General features: G+C 41.3%; 1 protein-coding gene across 1 annotated transcript in view; it reads left to right on the plus strand.

Moving 5' to 3' along the window:
* Nucleotides 1-19,641, plus strand: part of myom2b (myomesin 2b) — a 30,732-nt gene extending 11,091 nt beyond the window's left edge. The window contains exons 10-39 of the mRNA XM_080054021.1: nucleotides 201-342; nucleotides 1,060-1,259; nucleotides 1,396-1,449; nucleotides 1,673-1,800; nucleotides 2,380-2,563; nucleotides 2,687-2,861; nucleotides 2,972-3,093; nucleotides 3,180-3,367; nucleotides 3,563-3,689; nucleotides 3,841-4,019; nucleotides 5,113-5,227; nucleotides 5,472-5,634; nucleotides 5,917-6,023; nucleotides 6,699-6,743; nucleotides 7,097-7,233; nucleotides 7,817-7,961; nucleotides 8,815-8,877; nucleotides 9,327-9,394; nucleotides 10,420-10,533; nucleotides 10,818-10,905; nucleotides 11,804-11,842; nucleotides 13,358-13,463; nucleotides 14,247-14,313; nucleotides 14,813-14,909; nucleotides 15,286-15,322; nucleotides 16,640-16,662; nucleotides 16,849-16,904; nucleotides 16,992-17,081; nucleotides 18,687-18,812; nucleotides 19,131-19,641. Of these exons, the coding sequence (XP_079910147.1) occupies nucleotides 201-342; nucleotides 1,060-1,259; nucleotides 1,396-1,449; nucleotides 1,673-1,800; nucleotides 2,380-2,563; nucleotides 2,687-2,861; nucleotides 2,972-3,093; nucleotides 3,180-3,367; nucleotides 3,563-3,689; nucleotides 3,841-4,019; nucleotides 5,113-5,227; nucleotides 5,472-5,634; nucleotides 5,917-6,023; nucleotides 6,699-6,743; nucleotides 7,097-7,233; nucleotides 7,817-7,961; nucleotides 8,815-8,877; nucleotides 9,327-9,394; nucleotides 10,420-10,533; nucleotides 10,818-10,905; nucleotides 11,804-11,842; nucleotides 13,358-13,463; nucleotides 14,247-14,313; nucleotides 14,813-14,909; nucleotides 15,286-15,322; nucleotides 16,640-16,662; nucleotides 16,849-16,904; nucleotides 16,992-17,081; nucleotides 18,687-18,812; nucleotides 19,131-19,337 (3,392 nt within the window). The 3' untranslated portion in view covers nucleotides 19,338-19,641. The remainder of the gene's footprint in view (nucleotides 1-200; nucleotides 343-1,059; nucleotides 1,260-1,395; nucleotides 1,450-1,672; nucleotides 1,801-2,379; nucleotides 2,564-2,686; nucleotides 2,862-2,971; nucleotides 3,094-3,179; nucleotides 3,368-3,562; nucleotides 3,690-3,840; nucleotides 4,020-5,112; nucleotides 5,228-5,471; nucleotides 5,635-5,916; nucleotides 6,024-6,698; nucleotides 6,744-7,096; nucleotides 7,234-7,816; nucleotides 7,962-8,814; nucleotides 8,878-9,326; nucleotides 9,395-10,419; nucleotides 10,534-10,817; nucleotides 10,906-11,803; nucleotides 11,843-13,357; nucleotides 13,464-14,246; nucleotides 14,314-14,812; nucleotides 14,910-15,285; nucleotides 15,323-16,639; nucleotides 16,663-16,848; nucleotides 16,905-16,991; nucleotides 17,082-18,686; nucleotides 18,813-19,130) is intronic.
* Nucleotides 19,642-25,395: the final 5,754 nt, after the last annotated feature.

Below are 25,395 nucleotides of genomic sequence, written 5' to 3' on the forward strand. Positions count from 1 at the left end.
GTGTGCAAACATCAAGGTCATGCCTATGTTGACCAATGACTCTAATCACACATACTTCTTATTGCATTGGCATTGATATGAGGGTCCACTTAATGATTGTTGTGTGATGCTTGTTGTAACGCTTGTATTGCTATATAGGCTACTTACTTGAATATGGATTGCTTACCTAAAAAATGCCACTGTGTCACATCCCCGTGTAGATGGTCCTCCCCCAGTCACTCTCGCACCAGGCGCTCCTATGGACATCAAGATCCACGACGCCAACAGAGATTACGTCATTGTGTCATGGAAGCCCCCAAACACCACCACAGAGGGACCAATCCTGGGATACTTTGTGGACAAGTAGGAGTCACTGATATAAACACCATTATGTATAAACACTGACCAACATAAAGACAAGGTGATTACTGCAAGTTATCACATAGACTTCGTTTGATAAAGGGAAAATAGAGGATGGGTTTTAATCTTAAACTAAAGGAAATCCTTCCTTGTTTTATCTAGCCTTAACTATTATTCTGCACTGCTTCATTCACTGTAAGCTCTGCTCTAAAGATTTTACAGTAAGCCGTAATATTCATTTAGCCTTTCTGTTCCTCATATACCTAAATATGCTTGGTTAAGTAAAGTATCGTTTGATCACTCTTTCATGCTTTCTTTTAGGCAAATACATTTCACATTTTTCACATATTGTTACTGTGTTACTTTGATTTAAAATCCTCTATTCTAATGCACTAGCCAATATTGATCACTCTAATCATTTGATTAACGACATCCTTATTGCAAAAAATTCCTCAAGTATGCATGTGCTGTCAGATAGATTCATTGTTGTAATCTTTATCTTTTTTTCCACAATACCGTAAAAAATGTCCTCTGTAAATGAACCCTCCACTTCAATTCTGCTGTAAAAACCTGTTGTAACGTAATAATGGTGCAGTCTTATATGCTGTATCTCTGTTGAGGGTGTAACAACATGATCCCAGAGAAAATTGAAACAGCAAAAATGAATAATTTTGTCAATCTATTCTCCTTTTCCTGACTCTTCTGATCTTGCCTTTGCAGATGTGAGGTCGGAACCGATAACTGGACCCAATGCAATGACCACCCCATAAAGATCTGTAAATACCCAGTGTCCGGCCTGTTCGAGGGACACTCCTACTACTTCAGAGTCAGAGCGGTCAACTCGCACGGAGTCAGCAAGGCATCCCGCATGTCTGATCCCATCGCTGCACTGGACCCCACTGAGTTTGAGAGGCTCCACAGTAGGTTTAACACTATCAGTACAGAGCCACGTCATCCAATGTCTTCTGTATGACATCATTTTAAGAGTTGAATAAATGTAGTCCCTTTTTCTTTCTTCATCAAAATGACAACATGTTGTTTTGTATTTCCCTGTAGCCAAAAACCTTGGTGGAAGACTAAACATTGTGTCTTACCATGATGAAGTTGAAGGTGAGTGTTTTACTTCTCTAAAATGAACACCACCTATCTACATACATTATTATGTATAATATCTATAAACTCCTTCTAGAATATGACTGTACAGAGTTGGAGGAACAGTGTGTATATGTACTTAATTAACTGTGTTTGTGTTTGTTTGTGTGTGTGTGTGTGTGTGTGTGTGTGTGTGTGTGTGTGTGTGTGTGTGTGTGTTTGTGTGTGTGTTTATGTGTAGCTGAGGGAAAGCCCCCAGGCGTTCCATCAGGGATCTATGCCTCAGAGACAGACAGGACATATGTGGTGCTGAGCTGGAAGGCACCTGCATATTCCTGCAAGGCTCCCATGTGGTACTTCATAGAAAAGGTGAAAGAAAACATCATTCTGTAGCCAATTTTAAATGACCAATTTCTTTCACCTCAGTTAAGAGTGTCAAGGAAACAAGGCCAAAACAGACAAAATTGATTTGTACATACACATCACACACTGATATCATGGAAACTAATCATATTATGCCCACACACCTACTGCTGCACATGACAGTATACTCTACAATTATTTACTTCTGCACTAGATCACACTTTTGCCACATGACGAGATTTGATTTAACATTACTTAAGCTCCTCAATTAGTTCAGGTTGAAAGTAGCAACGAGGAACTTTTAAATATTCTTGAAACAGTCATTTTTTCCTCCGATGATCATAAATTATGTATGCAAACAAGTCTAATTCCTAATAGTTTTTTGAATGCCTCTGTACGCTCACCCAGGAACAACAGCCGGCTTCGTAAAAAAACACTAGGCCTACCGTTTTTCTCCAAAGGGGTTGCTAGAATTAAAACAAACTGAAAGTCCCTCAGCCACTTAAATGTAGCACACAACAGTATATCCTTATGTATCTGTGGATGTATAGTAACAGCAGGCATGCTCTCTCTCACTCTCTACAGAGCTTGGCAGGCAGTGGTGCGTGGCAGCGTGTTAACACTCAGGTCCCTATTCGCTCTCCCCGTTATGCCGTCTTCGACCTGGCAGAGGGCAAACAGTACCAGTTCAGAGTTGTGTCTGCAAATATCTACGGCTGCAGTGAGCCATCAGAGCCAACTGGTCTTATCCAGACTGAGGAACTCAAAGGTCTGTTTCTGTCCCTTTCTTTGGCTTGTAACACATATAGTGCTTATGCTTATGCATTGTTGTTATTTTAATGATTTATTGTAACTTTTTTTCTTTCAATGTTCCATGTGTTGCTATCTACAGGTGTGCCATCTGCTCCCGGTCAGGTGATCAGCACCACGGAAACAGACACCTCTGTGCTCATCCAATGGGCTCCTCCGAAGGAACCCAACAATCTCATTGGCTACTACATCGACCAATGTGTGAAGGGCTCCAAGGACTGGACCTCAGCCAATCACAAACCTCGCAAGAACACCAAGTATGTTTTCCACACATAAGCAAAAACAAAAACATTGTATTGCTTTGAAAATGTGTATTTCTTTGATTGTTGTTTTTGGTGTTGTTTTTCATGAGATTCTGTTTCTGCAGGTTTGTGGTCAGCGGTCTGACCACAGGGCAAACCTACGTGTTCCGTGTGCAGGCTATCAATGAGCTGGGTCTGAGTGAAGAATCCCAGGAGTCAGCACCCCTCACTGTGAAGGCTGCCCTGAGTCAGTATTGGCACATTTCGTTTGTCACTATTACTGAAGATAATGTTGATAATGAGTATTACAATGCAGTCCTGCCTTTTTTTCAGCCCACTCCTCTGCTCCGTACGGCATTTCCCTGCTGAACTGTGACGGCCACTCAATGGTTCTGAGCTGGAGGAAGCCTCTTGTCTCTGGAGGAGCACCAGTCAAGGAGTACTATGTGGACAAAAGGCGCAGCGGAACAAGCACGTGGAGGGAGATTCACATCCCAGCACTCACTGAAAGACTTTATAGGGTACAATAAGCTACTTTGTGTTTTACTATGGTTTATTTTGGCTTTACACAGTCTTGGAATACTATCTAGGAGAGGTTTGATTGCTGAATAAGCATTTTTTTCAACATGCACTTGTTTGGGGTTTTCAAGTGGCTCACCCAGTTTAAGATAATGGTGATTGGTATGTTAGTAACCATGGTACCATTTGATTGACAGGCGGAGGGCTTGACCGAGGGAGCAGTCTATCAGTTCCACGTGTATGCGGCCAACCTGGCTGGCGTGGGACCAGCTTCCAAACATTCGGACGACTTCAGCTGTGAGGCCTGGACTATGCCAACGCCTGGTTAGTCTATGTCCTTTTCCCACTGACTTGGTCACCATCACTGACAAACTTGAAGCCCGATGAAATGGTCTTGAGAATTAGGAGGGAGTTATGCCATTGAAGTGTCCACACAATCAAATGTAAATGTGGGTTCGTGTCTCTCTTCCTTTAGGTCCTGCCTATGACCTGACTACCTGTGAATTGAGAGATGATTCGTGTGTGGTTGAGTGGAAGAAGCCTGTCTATCTTGGTTCTGGACCAATCACAGGCTACCATGTTGAGTACGCTAAGAAAGGCACTTCTGAATGGACCACAGCCAATGAGACAGCTGTCAGTCATCGCTTCCTCAAGGTAAGAGCCTCTTTGACATGTTTTTTTTTATGATTCATTTATTGAAGGTTACCCAGTTTGATTGGTTTTCTTCTGAAATCTGTCTATGTAATATTATCTGAGCACAATGCAATCGGACATATCAGTTATGTAATACTGAAACAACTACAATTAACTGATTAGTTGATGATAATGTAATCAATCAGTGGTTTAATAATTATAATAATATTTTAATAAATGCATAATTGTTTGTATTTTGTATAACAATTTCCAGGTTCCAGTTTTTAATTGTTGAGTTTCCTTGTCTTCTTTTCCCTAAAGCAAGCAGTTTGAATACTGTAGGTCAGCTTGTGATCTTCAGGATGAAAAATCAACTGATTAATCGATAATGCAACTGATAGCCTTGAAGTTATACCAGTTTTTTTAGTTGGCGTGTCAATTTTTTTTCACAAAGTGTAAAAACTCTTCTGGGATGGCACACCATTATCTTTGTATAGAAAATTCCTGTTTAGAATATTACTGTTGATACAACTGGATGCTAATGTGTTAAATGTCAGCATATCTGAAACAAGCTACATCTATTGTTCGTTGAGCTCCCACTGCTACACTGTCTGTTGCTTGTGTTTACGAATGTGTTCAGCACTGTGCTCATGCATACTGTGCTTGTCTATGCAAAGCTTCAATTGACCCCTGTTCCGCTATAATATCATCTTTAAACTTCTTAAAATTCTGTACCAGTCATCCCACTGAACAGTGATGATTTACATTAAGCTGTGTGACACTGACATCTAGTGGAAAAAGTAAACAATTACTGGTGTACAAAATAGTACAGATGTATTATAAGTGAATTATTGTGTAATACTTATAATGGTTTGGTATATGATAATACACAATTAGCAGAAGTGGCAACTAATGCTGTCACGTTTTCCTCTCTCACACAGATTCCCTTTTTGGAAAAAAAACATTTCTGATTCAAAGTTAATGTCTCAGTTACTGCACCTGTTACATTTTCCCAAACAGAGCACATTAATAACAGTGTATAAAACAAAAATCATATCTCTCCTCCCTTCACTGACACTATTTTTTTTTGTCTTTTGGCATGTGCGTTTCCTAGGTAACAGGTCTGGAGGTGGGCAGTACTTATGTGATGAGAGTGCGTGCGGCCAACGCTGCAGGAGTGGGAATGGCCTCAATGGCCTCTGACTCTGTGGTTGCCAAGGCTGTGGAAGGTAACATTTAGTCACCGACAGTAGGAGATTGTCACAATTGTGTCATAGTCACCATTGTTATTTCTGAAAAAGTCATCTCCAAGGCTCTCTTTGGAAAGACACCACATAGTCAAAACATGGCTTTGCTGAGTTGGAATGACGCACTTTTTTTAAGGTGCTGGAGGGAAGATGAAAGGCCCTTTGTGTGTGTGTCCTACGTCTTCTTTTTCTAAAAATCCAAAAACTCCTTCTGTGTGTATTGAAGGTGCCCAGGAGATGTCCTGTGGTGTGGATGAGAAGACTGGTGACATTGTTATGAAATTCGAGTCCTGCCAAATGAGCGAGGGATCACATTTCATGTGGAAGAAAGACTACAAAGAAATCACAGATTTCTCCAAAGGACTGGTCATTAAGACCGAAGGCAGCCAGTAAGACCACACACACACACACACACACACACACACACACACACACACACACACACACACACACAGACACACACACACACACACACACACACACACACACACACACACACACACACACACACACACACACACACACACACACACACACACACACACACACACACACACACACACAATCTATATTGTAATATAAATAATAATATTGTAAAAATACGGAAAAGGAATATAGAAAAAGGAAATGCTCATCCTCTCTCTCTCTCTCTCTGCTGCCTTGCATCATAGTTCTAAGCTGGTCTTAACACACGCAGAGAAAGAGGACTTTGGGACGTACTCCGTTTCGGTCACCAATACACAGGGAGTGTCATCCAGCTATTCAATCTCTGCTGAAGGTAGGATCTATCCATCAGTGCAAGCATGCCTTGGTCAGGGCCAAGGGGGACATGAAGAGATGTAGTGCAACATCCAGTTCTGGAAATGACATAAAAAATAAAAAAGACTCAGGCAAAATTATAAAGGGAGCACTGCATTGATGAACTGAGGCACAGTGCAGGATGATGTATGAAAGCAGTGACACTGTGCTTAAGAATTGGTTCACTGGTATGTAAGCAACACGTTATCTCATTACACATCTGATGAATACTAGCGGAGTATTGTATCGTTTTTGTTTACAAAATGTCTCCAAGCTTTAGGCCCCGTGTTTGTGTTTAAAAATCACGTCTTATATGGGCTTTTTGTTAGACAGTTCCAAATGACTGTTCCAGCTATTGCAGCACCAAGTTATTAAGTTCTGACATGTTGTTTAGCGAGCCTCACACTGATTGCTTCTCATTTGACCTACGCTTTTGTTCAGCCTTACTCACAAAAATGACGAAAATCCTAGTAAACAAGGTTTCATTCATTTCACTTAAATGGCAGATACTTAGGGAAGGCTCCAGTGATTTAAATAATGCTGAGACATAACATAATGGGAAAATAACATCTATGTACAAAGAGTGTGTGTTTTATTTGGTTAATTTGCGCCCAAGGCTGCACACAATGAATATGTTGTCTCTTTACATTTTCAGAGATGGCGAAGATGCTGGCACTCAGCTACGATATCAGACATCCAGGTAGGTACTTCTGCCTGATTCCTCCGATCTCTCTATTTGTCTCCGTAAATCTCTCTTCCCTTATACAGTTTTTCTCTGCTGCATCATTAATCTGTCCTACCCACTCTCCCCATTTCTCTTCCTCTCTCTCCCTTTCCAGCTTTCATTTTGCTTTGTTCCGACTTGCTTTGAACCTTTCGGATGTATTTCTTCTCTCGTGAAATGCATTTCTCCTTTCGCTCTATCCCAAAAAAATAAAGTCTTACCTGCTTTTGCATCACCTGCCCTAACCACTATATTATTCTCCTCTCCTCTCCACTCATGTTTTAAACAGTATCCATTTCTTTTTCCTCTCCTCCTCCTCTCTCCTCTAGTCATCCCGCTGAAATCAGAGTTGGCCTACAAGATTCTGGAGAGAGGCAGAATGAGGTTCTGGCTGCAGGCAGAGGAGATTTCTTCCAATGTCACCTACAAATTCTTTGCCAACAACAAGGAACTGTCTGGAGCTAGTGTAAGATACACATTTAGTTTAAAGCCCCTGTTAACCCAAATACACAACATCTTTTTAACAATGTCATTTTGGGAGTTAATTGCATGATAGTAAGCATCTGAAAAAATCATGTTTATCAATCCATATGAAAGATATCGTCGTTCAAGTTTGATAAACTCTACAGAAATGTGGTTTAGATGAGGCGGGCTGTGTGTTGGTTCTTGTGACACAATAAGTATTTGGAACCAATCACGGCACTTCTGAACGCCTGAACGTTCTGTAAAAACAATGACTATTGTTGCCATGGATACTGTTTGAAAACCGAGACACCCCCCACACAGTCAAAAGGTCTAGACAGTACTTTACGAGGAACTTTTACATCCAATTAGATTTTTGTAAAAGTTTATTAAGACACCCAACTTTTTTTACTATTTTTCTAGACCTAGAGGCTTTAAGTTTTTTAGCTGAGATAATAGTCTGTCTGCCCTTGATGCACACAATGTTCCAACAGGAAACATAATTCACAGTGAAAAGAAAAGAAAAACCCATCTTGGAGTGTATTATGGCCTTTTTTTAACAACAACAAACTCTATTTTTCCTGCAGCCCAACAAGATGGGTCATGATGTGGCTACAGGCGTCATTGAGTTAATCATGGATCATTTCACTGAGGAGAACGAGGGGACATTTACCTGCATGATCACAGACGGAGGCGGCAAAGGACAGAGCTCGCTGGTTCTGATCGGAGATGGTAAGAGCTGCCCTCACTCCTTCTTTGTCTTTCTTAACAAGAGCTCCAACCCTGCCTACTGTAGGCTACAACCCCGCTAGAACTGAATGCAAATCTACATCGTTAGTCACGTCATTTTCATAGCAGCCCATTCTACATCCCTGTCTAAATGTTTAATGTCTTATCTCGAATCTTGATATATTTTCTTTCTCTTAACTATCTCTTTAATGTAATTTCTAATGTGTAATCTTGATGATTTTATGCCCCTGTGAAGCACTTTGAAAGGCCTTGTGTCTGAAATAAACTTGCCCTTCCACCTTACGAAAGTTGATCAGTGTACAACAAGATAAGATAAGACAGGTATTACAGTGGGATTAAAAAAATGCAAAGACAAGTGAGGCAAGAATGCCCATTAAGTGTATTGAGTTTACATGTGTAAAAAGGACTTTCCAATTTCAAAGCCTTACAGCCTTATTTTTCTAATTCCTTCTAATCAGTGGTTTTGCTGGCAAGCATCAGCCATAATCACATAACACAGCCCATTGAGACATATGTAATATAAAGTATATACGTGTGTGTGTGTGTGTGTGTGTGTGTGTGTGTGTGTGTGTGTGTGTGTGTGTGTGTGTGTGTGTGTGTGTGTGTGTGTGTGTTTGTGTGTGTGTCTTTAGCAAAAGAGACTACATTATGAAAAATGATAAATGTATAGGTGGGTCTGACGTGTTTTTTTCTCTCCATACATTATGATTCCACTCACATACAAGGGGAACCGCTAGCTAGCTAATCCACTGAAAGAATATATAGCAACACTTACTGGAAAACACTTAGATCTCTTAATTATTCTCTGTTTACGTGTCTCTTTATGTGCACACAGCTTTCAAGGCGGCGCTGGCTGAGGCCGACTACCAGAGGAGAGAGTACATCAGAGTCAAGGAGGGTAAGAAAACACAGAACATGATTCACTTTTAAGATGGTATGAGCTTCACTTAGCCAGAAAGCGGCACGGCTAATGTGTTGCCTAGGAGACAAAGTAATCTAATGAGCGGGTCAACAAGGAAAGAAAACAAGAGCGCCATTACTCAAAGTGGGAGTTGGAACCTTGAATGTCAAAAAATGGACCTATTTTATGGGAAATGGCCTCGCTACATCACAAAATGAGTCCCACATTTTGAAATTCATGGAACAGCTACTGCCGATGAAGGTCACATTTGCACAAAGAATTTGAGGGAGCATAACTTATGCACAAGGCAGTTAGTGGAGCTAATACAATCAAGGTTCCACAAGTAATTAGTTTTTAAGCTCATGTCCCTTCCCTGGGCCCCTCTCACTCTCTCTCTCTCTCTATATCTCTCTCTCTCTCTCTCCCCTGCCTTTTATCCACCACAGGTCCCCACTTCAGCGAGTTTCTGACACTTCAGGTTGGAGACGACTGCTCCGTCACTGTGGTTTGCAAGGTAAACACAGTCAGCCAAACTCAATAATTATGGAATATTTACACTCTAAACAAATGGGAGGCTGAGTCGTGGAAAGCTAATCAGCCATTCTACGCAGACTGAGTGCAGGATGAGAATAGTATGCTGTGTAATGATGAGGTTCGGATCGAAAATAACCAGAATCACACAGTCAAGGTTTTTGGTCCTTGGCTTTGTTAGCACAAAGTATACGATTAAAACTATTTCAAAGTCAAAGCATTGCTCATAAATCCCTTTGTTTAATGTGTCTGTTAGTTTATCACATTAAGTGCATTTTGAATGAAGTAGAAACGCAACAAACTTATGCAGTAAATTAAGTAAGTGAATGTTGATAGAGACTATACACATCAGGCATGAACCTCTCTCTGCAAGCATCAACCATTCTGAAGAAATAGGTGCCATTTGTTGTTGGTATGGGTGATTAGTTAGGGTCCCGCATATTCTGTATAAAGGACTGCAGGCCAAGTATTTCTGGAGGGAGAGAGTGAATGTTTGTATTCATGAGATGAGCTGAGAGTAACTGGCCCAAAGTACAGACGGTGAGGTATCTTTTGGTCTTAATGAACCACCACATAAACTGAACTTTACACACACATCACTGACTCATTGAATGACTTGTAAAATCTGAGCTATGCTGCTTTAATGGACACTGCAAACAGGTTTCTATACAGTGGAACTAAAGAGGATGTATTTATGTGATTTATGGAATATCTCTAATGTATCTGTTACAGCTCAAGTATTAAATAGCCCTGGTTGCCATGGAAAGATGATGGGGGCAACACGTCTGAACTCTGGACTGATATGTGACTTTTAGAGGCCCATTACTGTACTAGGGGTGGTGCAACAATGCAGTATGTGGGCAGGGTCTATTTGAGACTGTACGGTTGCTATTGGATTTGAAAGTCTGCCACATAGAAGCCATAAAGTCATCAAACACCTGTCTTCCTGGTTACTGATCATTATCTTGAATGTTTTCAAATATATGAAAATTATGTTTTTCATTGTAGGTTTCTAACTTGAAGAAGGAATCAGTGTTCCACTGGTACAAAGACGAAACCGAGGTCATCCCCGATGTGAAGCCTGACCTGGGATCAGGAATCTGCAAACTGCCAATTAAGCTGGTAATTGCATTTTGGTATTGTTAATCTGCTTAATGATTTGAGATTGTGTACAATATTTGTATTTGTTTAAATGGTTATACATGCACACACTGTTGCATAATGCTGTGGCTATACCATGGATGAAGATTTTGATCAATTCTTTGTTGCTGCAATTGTTACACAATTAAGTGTCTCTCTCAAGCATTGCATTTATTACATTACATTACATTTTCATTTGTTCGAACATGATAGACCTCACAATGTGTTCAGACCCCTGTGTGTGTTGTGTTGTGTCTCTTCTTCAGTTCTCAATGAAGACAGCAGGAGTTTATAAGGCCACCATCAGTGATGACAGAGGAAAAGATATGAGCCAACTTGACGTCTCCGGAAAAGGTAAACATATCTCTCCCTACATAATGTATCTCGCTTATTAATTACAGGAGCAATTCCACTGACTTGTCGACTTGTCTGCTTGTGTAACTGAGGCAGGAATAAATAATAACCTACAGTGCAACGGCCAATGAAAGGTAGAAAAATGAATAAGATGCCTGGTGCTCATTAAAAACGTAACAGGAAACAGGAAAATAAATACGTGATTCAAATTCATATGCTCTGTCTGTACGTGGTACACTAATGCATTTTTTACAGACCCTCTAACCCCCAACCTTGTTTTTTTTTCTGACAACTGCATACAAATGCTTCTTATTGCCATAGGACAACTTGACACACAAGACAGGCTTCTCCTCCCAACACTAAAATACAAAGTCATATCCTGCTATAATACTGTCACCACCCAAAAAAGTGAAAAATAGAACGATATTAATTTTAGGTTATATAACCCACCCCTACTCTGTAGTCCTTCAAGTCTATACTTTGGTTTGCGTTTTGATGACAGAACTTAGCCTTAGCGTCATAATTAATAGATCATCTTTCATCCACTTTGTATTCAAGGTTATTAATTATTTATTCAGACCTTAAGGGGAAGATTAGCTGACGGATACAGCTCTTAATACCTTTTTGCCTTTTTTAATTAAGTTGGGATGCCACCAAAGAACAGACATATCCAGTTAATTGGTTAGAAATGGCAACAGGGATACAGAGTCACAGTGTATGGAGACAGTTTTACCTCAGTATAGCTCTGTTAAGGGATATTAGCAAATACCCTCAATGCTTTTGATTTCAAACCTTTCTTTACTGAGCCTTGAATGCAGCCACCAGAGGGCAGCAGGGTGACTCTACCTCACCCTCTCTCTTTTCCCCTGACCCCCATGTTTCTCTGCCTCCCTTCTAGTCTTTGACGGAGCCATCAACAAGATCAACCAGCTGGCCGGTGGGTAATCAACCCTTTTCACACACACACACACACACACACACACACACACACACACACACACACACACACACACACACACACACACACACACACACACACACACACACACACACACACACACACACACACTCACTCACTCACTCACTCACTCACTCACTCACTCACTCACTCACTCACTCACTCACTCATTAATAATAGAATTACATATACCCACCGTATGGATCAAGTGCTAATTGACTTAATTTGACAAGGCACATTCACACCGCAGGAAGACATGTAGATTTGTCACCATGCTGATACATTACTGTTTCAACGTCCCACTGCTACACACACACACACACACACACACACACACACACACACACACACACACACACACACACACACACACACACACACACACACACACACACACACACACACACACACACACACACACACACACACACACACACACTACTTTCTAGCATGTGGCAGAAGTTGTCATGCTGGAAGCATTTGGCCATCATGCCATCATGCGGTGAATCACTTTAAAATTCCACTGCGCTGTCACAGTGACAGGGTAGAGGAGCATCTTACTCCTATTTTAAGAGACAGTCACTTGACAGCCCTGCAGCAAATGTTACAGCAGTGGATAGAGAGAAACGGAGGGTTCATTACTGTGATGATGGGAAGCCATGTTGATGGGACCAGGTGGATGACACACTTGTGCACTCATAATGTGCAATGAGCAAAGTCCCACAGCACACGGACAAATTGAGTATAAATCCCTCTTTTACTTGCACCAGCATTGCATCAAGTTTCTGTTTAGTTATGTTTGGAGCATTCTATTGAATACTTCATCCAAAAAGTATGTGCTTCATTAGTATATATCAACTCTCGAAGCTGGATGAAGGTAACATAGAAAGGGGGAATCGTAAAATGGATACTACATACAAAATCCAGACTGTATGTCGTGGATTCCAAATGGTGGAACGAGCTCCCCATTGACATCAGGACAGCTGAAAGCCTATACACATATTCCGCCCCAGGCTTAAAACGCATCTCTTCTGACTGCACCTTGTCTAGGAAGATGATGGTTATACAAAAAAGGAAAAAGAAAATTGCACCTACATGTAGCACTTAGATGTGGCTCTTCCGTAGTCTAGCTTATACGAAGCTATACTTATGTACCTGCATGATTCTTGCTGTTCTGAGTCTGCACCTTCATGGTTGAATGCAGTTCTTGGAAGTTGCTTTGGATAGAAGCGTTAGCTAAATTAAATGTAATTTCATGTAATGTAAAAATGGCAGCAGATGGGGGTTTGAATTGATTATTTCTGAGCAATAAATAAATAAAAAGTTGCATCCTGTTGCTCCAAGCAGAAAGAGAGAGAGAGAGAGAGAGACAGAGAGAGAGAGAGAGAGAGAGAGAGAGAGAGAGGCCATGTTATCTGACAGCAAAATATCTGATTGTTGATTCTGAAATGTGCCCTTCATAACCTTATGTCACCCCCTTCACCCCCCCTGTAGGAGCCAGTGCTGCAGAGCTGGTGATTAGCTGCACCGCAACAGGCATCCAGCTGCAGTGTCACATGAAGTATTACACCTCCGAGATGAACATCACCTGGCAGCATGGGTAAGACACTGTATTTAGAATACCAACACTTCTACTACCATGACAACTACTTCTGCTAAGGAGCATAAAAGAAGTAGAAAAATAATGGTGACAATAACTCCAGTATTGGCGTAGTCTTATAGCACTGACATTAGGAAGGAAGAAGGGTATTTCTTTTACGTCCGCCTATAAACATGCTGACCACAAAACAACATTATTTGGCTTTCCCTCTCAAGTTAAATCGCCGCGGGTGTCAAACAATAAGCCACATAATAAAACACGGGATGGCTTTTGGCAAGTGTTTTCATTAGCCCGGTTATTGCAGTAAAATTGCCCTGTTTTGTGGACAAAAAATATATTTTCTATAAAGGAGCAAGGTTTTTTCTGGACTTAAAAGCACTCTGTCATATACCCTAGAGATGATGAAATGCTGAGGGGAGGGGGAGTGAGAGAGAGAGAGAGAGAGATAGAGAGAGAGAAAGTGGACGGAAAGAAAGACATATATAAAGAGGACTAAAGTAAGAGAGGGTAAGTAGAAAGTAGGGAAGAAAGATAACAGGTTTTGGCAGAGAGTGCAAATAACCAAACATTGTGGAGATTAGATGTTTAACCTCTCCCCGTACCGTTTTGTGAGTGTGTCAGAGCGACATATGGCAAGAGAAGAGAGAATTGGTATCCCAATGTGTCAAATAAGGCTGGCACGTAAACACCTGATTGCCCATTACCTCTGGAGCAGGTTTTACCGACTCGCATACAAACACAACATGCACACTAACTTCTCCTCTCCCCACTCCTTTTCCTCAGTGAGAGTAAACTCGCCCACAGTGACAAGATTGTGATTGGAGGAACCCCTTCTATGGCAACAATGGAGGTATTGTCATCTCCCATATAATGCTGAACAGTATTTGGTTGATCACACATGGGTCATTCAATGAAAATAAAGACAGTTAGGAATTGGCACTGTTGCCTTTGTAGCAACTCAATTGATAATGGATTACCTTTAAAAGGGGTAGCGAATGAATAAAACTATACTTTTTAAAATACATTACACTTAAAGGTGGAGTCAGTGATTCTGGAGGATGCTTTTTTTCCAATTTTTTTTTGTCAAAATCAATAAAAAAAAAACTCTAGATCCACTACCGGTCAATACAGCGTGTTAATACACAGCCTAGGGTCTGTAAACAAAGAGTATGTAAACAATGGGGTCTCACCATACCTAGCAAAATAACTGTTATTACCTGATGCATAAAATAATAGTTTTCCTAAACCATAAATTAAAGACATACAAGTGAAAAATGATATAACTGGACACTGAATACTGGATCTGTTTGTTGGAGTCTTGAGTGACTGGTTCATTGATTGATTGACAGGTGATTGAGCCATCGGAGAAGAGCAAGGGATTGTATTCCATCGTGATCACAGGCCCTGAAGACTCAAATAAACGCACACTGGACCTCAGTGGTGACGGTCAGTACCTTCTCTCTCTCTCTTTTTCGCTCTCACTCTTTTTATTGACAATACAGTAAAAAGTGGTGCGTCATTTGTTTTTATGGAACACTTGACTTCAAGACTCTGCAGCGGTACTCCAATCTCTCTGAGTATCAAGCCCTCGTCCCCGTAGGCTTGCAAAACTGGCTGTAAAAAGTTTGCTCTCTTCTTTCGTTAAAATGTTTTTAAAAAAGAAACTCCTCCAACACCTGCTTACACATACTCAACCTATAGCCTATATCCTCTGTCCCCCTGTCATCACCACTATGTTATAAACAGTACAGCTACAATACAAATACAATAATTGGATGATAAGTGTCGCACATGGTGACATTCATTTTTCGTCTTTTTACAGTCTACGAGAAGGCCTATGCTGAGTTCCAGAAACTCAAGTAAGACTACACTCCCTTATGGATTTCCTTCACTTGTCTGTCTGTTGATATTTGAGTGGGACTAACTCTTCCGATGACTAATCACTGTTGAGCTTGTGTTGCTTCATCACTGCAACTTTGACATCTGGCAGCTCACAGTAATTGGCAGTAAACACTTGATTGGGTCACCTTCCAAATCCACTTCAAGCACACAGTACACTAAACACTGCTGAGCTTGTTGTTGTATTATGCCCTGCACCGGAGTAACTGAGCTTAATGTAGATGCCAATCATTCCCTTTGTGTTTGCACAGTGAACCGCCTCATATGGAAATGTTCTGTTGGAACACTGTCGGCCCCGCTATTAGATTTAGTTCTTTATGTACTTTTCTTGACTAAGATATAGCCTGCATGTTTGCATTTGATGTATTTGGGTAACACTGTAAACCTTTTAAGTAAATAGAGCTGTGTGTTGATTTATGAATGGTCAGAAGCGCTTCAATGAGAAAGGTTGCTCTCCTGCCTCTACAAGTTGAACATTTAAATAGCAGATAAGAAATCAATGTTAAAATTGGACAGGTAGCAGATATCCTTTTGGCTCCTTTAAGCTAATTGGGCCTGCAAAGCTAAAACCACCACACACTAAATTTTCTTTTTTTGTTAATCCATTTAGAAAAAAAATCAATTCCAAGCTCCAAACCCTTAAACGGTGCATGCAGAGAGTGGGAAAACGTCCAAATCCCTCCTCCAATTAACATTCAAAGAGAGACTTTTTAAGCACACGATTGCACACAAACACATTGAAACAAGTGGCACCCCTGTTGCCCTGTTTGATTGAGCATCAACATGCAAAGCGGAGAGCAATAGTTCCCCCAGCCATCTGGTCCAGTGGCTGACCTCTGGTGGTCCCACGCTGCTCCGACAGCCCTCGCCACACTCATTACAAAGTAAAGTCCTTTGTCCCATAGAGAAGATTCTGTTAAGTTCCCAGAGCAAACTACAGCATAGTGGTGGTTTGGCTCTACATCCACACTGCATTGTAGCGAACCATCTGACCAATGCTACTGATCCAAAACATGGAAATGACATTATGTGTGTGAGAGCCAGGTTGTCAAAATAGACCATTAACTAAGCTTGGCTATACTACATTTGCAACACAGGCTTAGATTGAATTCCCCCTTTCTCTTTTTCTCTTTTTAATTTCAAAAGATGAAATCCTAGTGACAGGTTCATTTTAGGTCAGAATGTGGTGCTGTACTGTCCATTATTAAATGTGCTGCTGGTTTGCTGTGTGAACAGATGAGAGAAAGATCTCTAACATTTTTTTCCCTGTGTTACAGGGCTGAGGCCTATGCTGAGAAGAGTGAGTTCATCTTTTTCTTCTCCTTGTTTCTTTGTAGTTACTTTTTCTGTACATTCTATAGTTACCTCTGTTTAAATCCCTGTTTGACAAAAAAAATGCTACTGGTTGTTCAGTTTTCTTTGAGGAAAAAAAGGGCATTAATCAATAGGAATGATTTGTAATACTGACAATTACTTTTTTTTTCAGACCGTGGACAGGTGGTGGGAGGACTGCCTGATGTGGTCACCATTATGGAAAAGAAGGTAAGTGTTGAAGTGTATCTGTGACTTTAGCCTATATTAATCTAGAATCTTGTTTTATCTAAGAAAGGTTCTTGGTTCCTTCTGTAGACCCTGAGTTTGACATGTACAGTGTGCGGGGACCCCAAGCCTCAGGTCTCATGGCTGAAGAATGGAGCTGATGTGGAACCTGACGATCAGGTAAACGCTTTGTTTCGACCACACGTCACACGACAGATAAAAAACTTCAAACTAAACAGTGCCGCACACACTACTGCTGACTCTTTAAACCTCTACCTACTCTCTGCCCAGAACATATACCTTACTTCCTCTTTGTCATTATCAGATACAATTGAACCTGTGTTGTACGTATTTTTTTATTTGTTTATTTAACAGGGACAATGCACAGCACATAAGCAGTACTAGAGTTGGCTATAAGCTAATTTTCATCTGTAGTCCCTAGATTGAAAAGTCATATCTGAATTGCACTACTGGAAGTCTCTAAATGGCTTCCATAGAGTATGTACTACTGGGGTGATAGTGATGTAGGGTATATCTAAGACATCAACAGGGACTTCAGCATCGGTTACAATCACCATCATACTGTAAGTGGGGTCAGTATTATCCATATCTACCTCTCCTCTCTCATTGACCTACTTGCCAACCCAGTATAGTAAATCTACAGTCTATCCCCAGTGTCAGTGGAGGCTCTTTCAACAGCATCAGCATCCTGCGGGCTCCTATACATCAGCCTTTGAAGATTTAAGTTTGAAAAAAAAAAAAACTCCGGTCCAGGTGGAATATGTGTTTCAGTTTGCCCTCTTCTTTGTTCATTCCCTCACCTGCTAATAATCTGTTTGAAAAACAAAGGAACTGATGTCCTTGGTGATGTGTTTTTCTCCAAACCTCAGGAGTGCAGCATCTCCCCTTACTGGGTTACTCCAGAGACTACTGAAGATATAAACAAAGAAAAAAAACAACAGTAACAATCATATACAGAATACAGATGCAGAGAATATTGCAGTGAAAGACCAGGGAATATTACTGTAAAATCCATACACGTTTGACAAAAGAGAAAAACTAGCAACCCACAGTTTAGCCTACATCGCTCTAATAAATGAATGCAATTATCCGAAACCATAAAACATGCTAATTAGAAAAGGGCCATCAATTTTAAAAGATGACATCTTTTTTTTCTGTGGAGGGGGCTATTGTATTTAACGGTAGAGCAGTCAAGATTATAATTTCTCAAGATTTAAGGCAAGTGTTTCTCGTAACATGAATGTAATTAGCCTCCTACTGGTGCCATGCCATAAAAATGTACTAATGTCAAGACCTTTTAATATGAGTGGGCTGAAAATGAGGAGGAGGAGATTTAAAAAAAAAATCTGTTGTGTCCAAGTTGTGTGAAGAACATTGACATAAGGGGTTCTTCAACTCTGAAGAGCTTTGAACATCAATAGTTTGATTTTCCTGCAGTCTCAAGAATGGATGGATTGTTTTCATTGCCTTTTAATGTTGTCATTTTTTTTTGCCTGAGCTTAACTGGGGCTCAGCAGAATAGAATGGGGGCAGTAGACCGGAAAGGAACATCAGTCTCTGTGTCCATTACAACCCATCTAGCAGTGCACAGTTTCTGCTAAAGGGGAAGCCGGTAAACAAAGCTCAGGCTGCTCCTGCTGCTGCGAGTTAAAAGATTTTCAAATTAAACTTTAAGTGACAGGCCTTTTTAAATGTTGCATTTTTTAAATAGTCAAAACAATTCTCTGTGCTGCCTCTCTCACTTTCTTTGGTTTCATATTTCAGTACGTGGTCTCCTTGGACCAGGGCAGGTTTGCTTGCCTGACAATCAAAGGTGTCTCCATGGAGGATTCCGGCAGATATACCATGATTGTCCAGAACAAATACGGAGGGGAGTCTGTGGATATAGTGGTGAGTGTCCGTGCACCCGTGTGTATAGCCACAAATTACTAGATTTACTCAAGAGCCGTGAAACGTTTTATCACACATCGCATCTCACATTTTTCTTTTCACTTTAAGTTGTGTGCAACACCGAGTCCCATATTTGAACTTGTGGCTTTTTTTCCCCCAACCCTTTACTTTGACAGCTTTAATATAAAATCCTGACCTATTCAATCTTTACATTAGGGCTCTGGTGGTGTATACACAACAGAGTAAATAAGGGGAATATTTACATAACATTAACGCTATTCTGTGTCTGTGTCTCTCTCTCTCTCTCTCTCTCTACAGGTCAGTGTGTACCGTCACGGCGAGAAAATCCCCGACGCCAAACCAACCCTGACCCCTAAAACACTCATCCCTCCCAAACTGCCCATTGAAATACCCCAGCCCAAAGCCCAGGCTGCTCCTAGCCCAGCCCCTAGCCCCAGCCCTGCCCCTCCCAAGGCAGTAGGAGGAAGAGGAATGAAGAGTCCCACCCCTACCAGGAGGAAGTAGAAAAGCTTCTGATGGTTATTAATGAGGGGAGAATTGTATCCCCCCCCCCCCCCCCCCCCACACACACGTTTGGTGCACATGTAAAACCACACAAGATTGTATTGGTATTCTCTATCTGGGCAAGTTTCGAAAGCATCAATTAAAATGGCAATTTTAATGGCAAAACACACTTGCCGTTAAAATGAGAGAGAGAGACAAGGAAAACTCCCTGAGAGCTTAAATGATAACTGTAATAGTCATTTCTGGAAGTATTTCACTGTAGCACTGTATGAAAACAACAACAAATGGTTCATATCTGAACATGACTAAGTTTCAAATAAGGTTAATTGAATTGAAATGAAGTGAATTGAGATTTGAATAAAGCTGAAATTTGATTGCAACTGTTGCTGGATAAACAAGAATGACATGTGTTTTAAACTGACTCTGGAGTGTGTGTGTGTGTGTGTGTGTGTGTGTGTGTGTGTGTGTGTGTGTGTGTGAAACAGAAAAATTGATCGTGTAGTATTCAAGGACAGCCCTGTGTACAGATGTTTAGAAAAAAAATCTAATTTATATCTGGTAAAATAAAAATAAAAACAGACATGATTAGATATGCTCACTGTCTCAACAGAAGATCTTGACACTTTAGGAATAGTAGCTTTGACATGCCTTCATCAGTATGTGAAAAGACACGTCTTATATTATTTGACCGTGTCTGCTTGGAGAACTTCTTAATTCCCCCTCACACACCCTCTCCGGCCCCCTTGGAAGACAAGGGCCAAGCCAATGTGTGGCCCTGTGGAGAGAGATGGGCCCACTCTGCATGTGATCAATGCTTTGTTTGGTCTCACGGCCATGAGACGTGTTCTATACATGAATGATTTCATTTAGCCTTCCCATAAAAAATCTTTCTGTCTGCACAAAACAACACATTTAGATATATTGTGTTGTTATCATATCATGTGTGTGTGTGTGTGTGTGTGTGTGTGTGTGTGTGTGTGTGTGTACCTTTCTTAGGAAATGATGGCAATTTTCAGAAAGACCACATTCACAGAGGTACAGCAGGGAGAAATAGGTCAGGATGTACAAAGCAGTCCTTACGCTCCCACCTCGTTTTCTGTCGATGGCTTGAAATATATACAACAGCGCTATAGTCTCCTCGACATCACCATGGTGAGAGATATTGAACATGCTGAAGATCAGCCGGCAGTGAATCACCACTTAGCAAAGCAGAGCTGTGGAGCAGACCTGTCACATCAACACTGCTGCCACACAAAAAAAGCTGTCATAACGGTAATCTGCCTATAACATGGACTCTGCCCGTTGGCACAGAACATATTTTTGGGAAAATATATATGCATTCTATACCCCTACAGCTCAATATCAATTATGTAAAGTCCTCCTGGCCGTGAGCCGAGAGTAGGAAATGACATGTGGGCCTACATGCGAGAGGAGTCAGTCAAGTTTAAAGTGAAGGAAGCAGTGAAGGCATGGCAGAGCTGATGAAAAGATGGCTGCTGATGAGATTTGTGGTTCATTAAAGCTGATGAGAGGGGAAGAGCAGACGGAGAGAGAGACAGAGGGAGGGGAGGGGAGGAGAGGGGAGGAGGAGGAGGAGGAGGCTAAAATCTTTGTTTCTGTGTTTGCTGTTGCTAATAAAAGAAAGAGATTACACTTTGTGGAGCCTGTTTATTCATTCCTTCAGCGAGGAAAAGAAACTGAGAGAAACACGATTGTGAAAGTCATAGAACTGGGGGATAATAGTGAGGCTGAGAAAGAGAGAAGAGAGTTGAATTTGCTATTGTTGTTGTGTGCTTTTTTCTGGGTCTGCTCTGGCGGTATGACAGGAGCCTTGTCATGCTTGCTAACGAGCTGAAAATGAGTTGAGTAATTGAAAGAAAAGGGGGCGGCGGTACAGTTAACAGGGGTGCCTATTGTGTCTTAAGTTGTGTGCGAGTTATTATGCGCCTTTTGCTGCTGTTGTCATGTTTTTTTTCCAACACAAAAGACAAATCCAATCCTGTCATAAGTCGTTGGTATCAGTGATAAAGGAAGGAGACAACAGCGTGCGTGAGAGAGAGAGAATGCAAATAGATCAGTGTTGCGTGGCAATAAGGGACTTCTGAAGACAGGAGACAGAGGAAGACAGGAAGAGAAGGGAGGGAGGGAGGGAGGGAGGGAAAGAGAGATCTGAATCATATTGATGTGTCGCTGATCATCTGCTGTGAGATCATTTTCCTGACTTTTTAATTAATTTTCACATTTTTAATCAACATAATTACTGAAAAATCCAAATGTCACCATGACAACCAACTTTGAATTTCAATAAAGTTGGAAAAAGGACTCCTCTGTGAAATGCACAGACAGCCTGTGCGCGCGCACGCACGCACACACGCACGCACACACACACACACACACACACACACACACACACACACACACACACACACACACACGCACACAGACACAAACACCACTGTGCACATGAGCATGAACTCACATGCACGCACAAGCACACACACACACACACACACACACACACACACACACATACATGCACCCACACACACAGAAAGCACCGTGCACACAAGCATTAGCTCACTTGCACACACACAAATATAGACACACCCATGCACACACATATAGATGGCTGCTATCTAAATGAAATAGCTAGCCAGTACTGATAGCATGAAATTGTGTTTCCAAATATAACACCGTGTCATTGGAGTATGTGTGTGTGTGTGTGTGTGTGTCTGTGTGTCTGTGTGTGTGTGTTTGTGCACACCCGCATGTGTGTTGAGAAACTAGACTACATAATATACTCTTCTGTTTTCTTCCACATGGGGGCACTATGGTAACATGCACACACACACACACACACACACACACACACACACACACACACACACACACACACACACACACACACACACACACACACACACACATTCACTGTTAGTCACTTTTAGGTCCAAGTACACACACACACACACATACACACATGCACACACACACACACGGATAGAGGCCTGTCCTAATTAAAGCTGCACTGTTCAAACAATAAGATAAACTGGGAGCAGAGGCATTTTGACTGTGCACTGACACAGCCAAACTTTAAAACTACTGCTATTACGCACTCATACACATGCAATTACACATGCGCAAAACATTTTTTACTTCCAATTGGCACCCTGAGGGTAAAGGCTGACAAATATTCTGATGATGATATGTATTACTGCCGATGTCTTGCTTAAAAAAAAGGAAGAGGAGAGAGGCGCACAGAGGGATATGAGAGGAGGAGAGGTTTGTGAGCAACAAGGGAGGGAGGAAAGAGAGGAGCGAAGGAAGTAATAAAGGACAGTGGCAGCAGCATGTTACTCTGAGAGATTGTCAGGCTTTTTAAGCACAGATGATCATTGTGTCTGTTTTAGAGTGGGGGAGAGGTGAGAGTGACGCAGACAGACAGAGTGCACAGAGGGAGCAATAAGTGACAGGAATAGGTGTGTGTGGGGGTGGGGCAAAATAAGGGATGGAGGAGGTGGAGAGGAAAGAGGTCTAGAAGCTGAGAAAGAGAGAGCGAAGCAGTAAGCGAACAAGCTGGGTTGATTAAACCTTTGCAACTTTGTAATCGGAGCTGATTTTTAGAGTGTGTTGCATCAGGTTGGCTTTCACCTTTATTCATGCTCGTGCTCATGACACCCTCCCACCACAATCAGACGAAAGGCAGGGTGTCACACACTGCGCTACAGCTGAAATTAACCTGCGCCATTTCCGATTCATCAACCGTGTCAGCACCTCCAATCTCACAGCTCTCACGCGGCGGAGCCAAAAGAAACTCCAATGTTTGACCAAACTGGAGGGCGTATATAAGTGTGAAGTGTGACACAGCCGAGACAAGCTGGAACGTGTCCGCTCATTGATCACAGTACTGAGGATTGCATTTGTAAACCTTTCACAATAGCAGATAATCCATAGGCTGACCAGCGGACCCGTCTAACCTCTGGCTGATTTCCCCTCAGATTGGTGTGTCATCACATCGAGAGCAAATCGGCCCCATAATCCTTTCAATGTGTCACCAGCTTTACTGCCGCAACGGCTTTGTTTGTGGGCAAAACACACACTATATAGACAATAAGGTTTTACTGATCACAAATAGAGGAAAGGACGTGGATGTGAGATGGATGAGACATAGCGATGAGGAGTGAAGGAGAGACAATGTGAACAACGCAGGAAATAATCCAGTACTCAACCCAATTGCTTAAGTCTAGAAGTGTAGATACTCCTGGTCGAATATTACTCAATACGTGAAAGTTGCCCAGTCAGATATTAACTCAAGTTAAAATACCGGAGAAGTTGCGCCATAAAATATACCAAAAGGGATAGTTCAGTATATTTGAAGTGGGTTTGTATGGGTTACTTATAGAGCTGTCAAATTAATGTGTTAATTTCGATTAATTAATCACAGAAGAATTTACGCGATTAAAAAAATTAACGCAGATTAATCGCACTTCTATATTGCCCTTTGACCCGGTGCAAAAGAGGTGAGACGATAGCCGAGCTGCACCTGTAGCTTGTGTACACGGCCCGCACGGGATTAAAGAGTAAAGAAAGAAGCAGGGGAAAGGGGCCGAGGGCTTTATGGATGTTTTATGGGCTGCTCCGGGCAAATAAGCATGGAGGTAGGAATACGTCTTATGTTATTCTCCACAGTGTCTGTGCATTATTGATTTAGTGGGTGCCTAATTAACAATGTAGGTTCAAAACAGTAGGCCCATCTCTCAATCTTCTTCTGTGTATCACATTTGTTTGCTAGCTGCGATCGTCTCCTGTAAACGGACACCCGCCCCCCCTCACTCTTCCTAGCATATGCCTGTCTTTTTTCCTCCTTTGTGTGTGTTTGTGTGTGCGTCATTTAGCCTGCTTGTTTTTTTGTGTTTTTTTTTCGGCGCTAGTAGTTCCTAAATGTATTTCATGTAGAAATCTGGCTGAGGGGAGGAGACAGAAGTTACGGGAGAGAGAGAGAGAGAGGTAGAGAGAGAGAGAGAGAGAGAGACGAACGGTAGCTTATAGGCCTGCAGTTGTTTATAAACAGGCATAAAAGTGTCATATAAGTATGCGATTAATTTAGATTAATTGATCACAGAGCCTGTAATTAATTAGAATATTTTTTTTAATCGCTTGACAGCCCTAGTTACTTACTTATATTAAAAACTATAATATCTCGTGTTCTTTTGTTCGGATGTATGGAAGGTAACAAATAAAAGATGACTGGAAAAAGTTTCAAAGTTCTCAGTTGTTGTTTAATGAAGTGAGATCACAGGACAGCGTATGCAGGTTTTCAGAGACAGGCAAAAGTCAAAAAGTCAAAAAGTAATGAGCCTTCTCGACAGCAAGGCTTTTTAACATCTCTAAACAAAGTCTAATGATTGGTCTATCGTGTTGTCTTCTATCTTCTCGTCCAATCCTCTTCTTCCTCGCTTTCGACCTGCACTATGCTGGAAAAAGAATTATGCTCCTGGCCTTGAATGTAACTTGTATCTATGGCTTGGTCAGCTGAGTAAGGTGTTTAACACTAGGCCTTTGTGTAAAATAGATACATCTGTCCCTTCTCTAGCCTCGTTTTCTGGGAAAACATCTATAAAACTTACAAGCTATTTCCCCCCCTTCCACTGTCTCTGATTCAGGGCCTGAAATGAGAACATTATAGATCACATGTTATGAATGTATCGATTGTTCAGTTGATTATATAAGAGCAAATGCAAATTAATGATGGGGGCTATAACATCATTAAAAATGTAAATCCTTACACTTAAGCATAATTAGTATTCTACCTTACGGAAATGGGGGTAAGTGCAGTACTTTTAAGGAGTTTGAAGGAGGTGTCACTGGAGCAGCAGTCAGCCTTGTACTGTTGCAGAGGGGGCCAGAAGAAAAACGTTTGTGGTCCACATATATAAATTCTAACCTAAATATATACGTTCAATCGTCCGCTAATCTGAGACTTTTTCCACAGCTTTAGTTTGCCGTCAGACAGCCGTTTAATTTTGATTTCTTGTGTCTCTTGAATCCTCTCCGGGAA

Source organism: Ammodytes marinus (genome assembly GCF_949987685.1).
Source record: "Ammodytes marinus genome assembly, chromosome: 1".
NCBI lineage: Eukaryota > Metazoa > Chordata > Actinopteri > Uranoscopiformes > Ammodytidae > Ammodytes > Ammodytes marinus.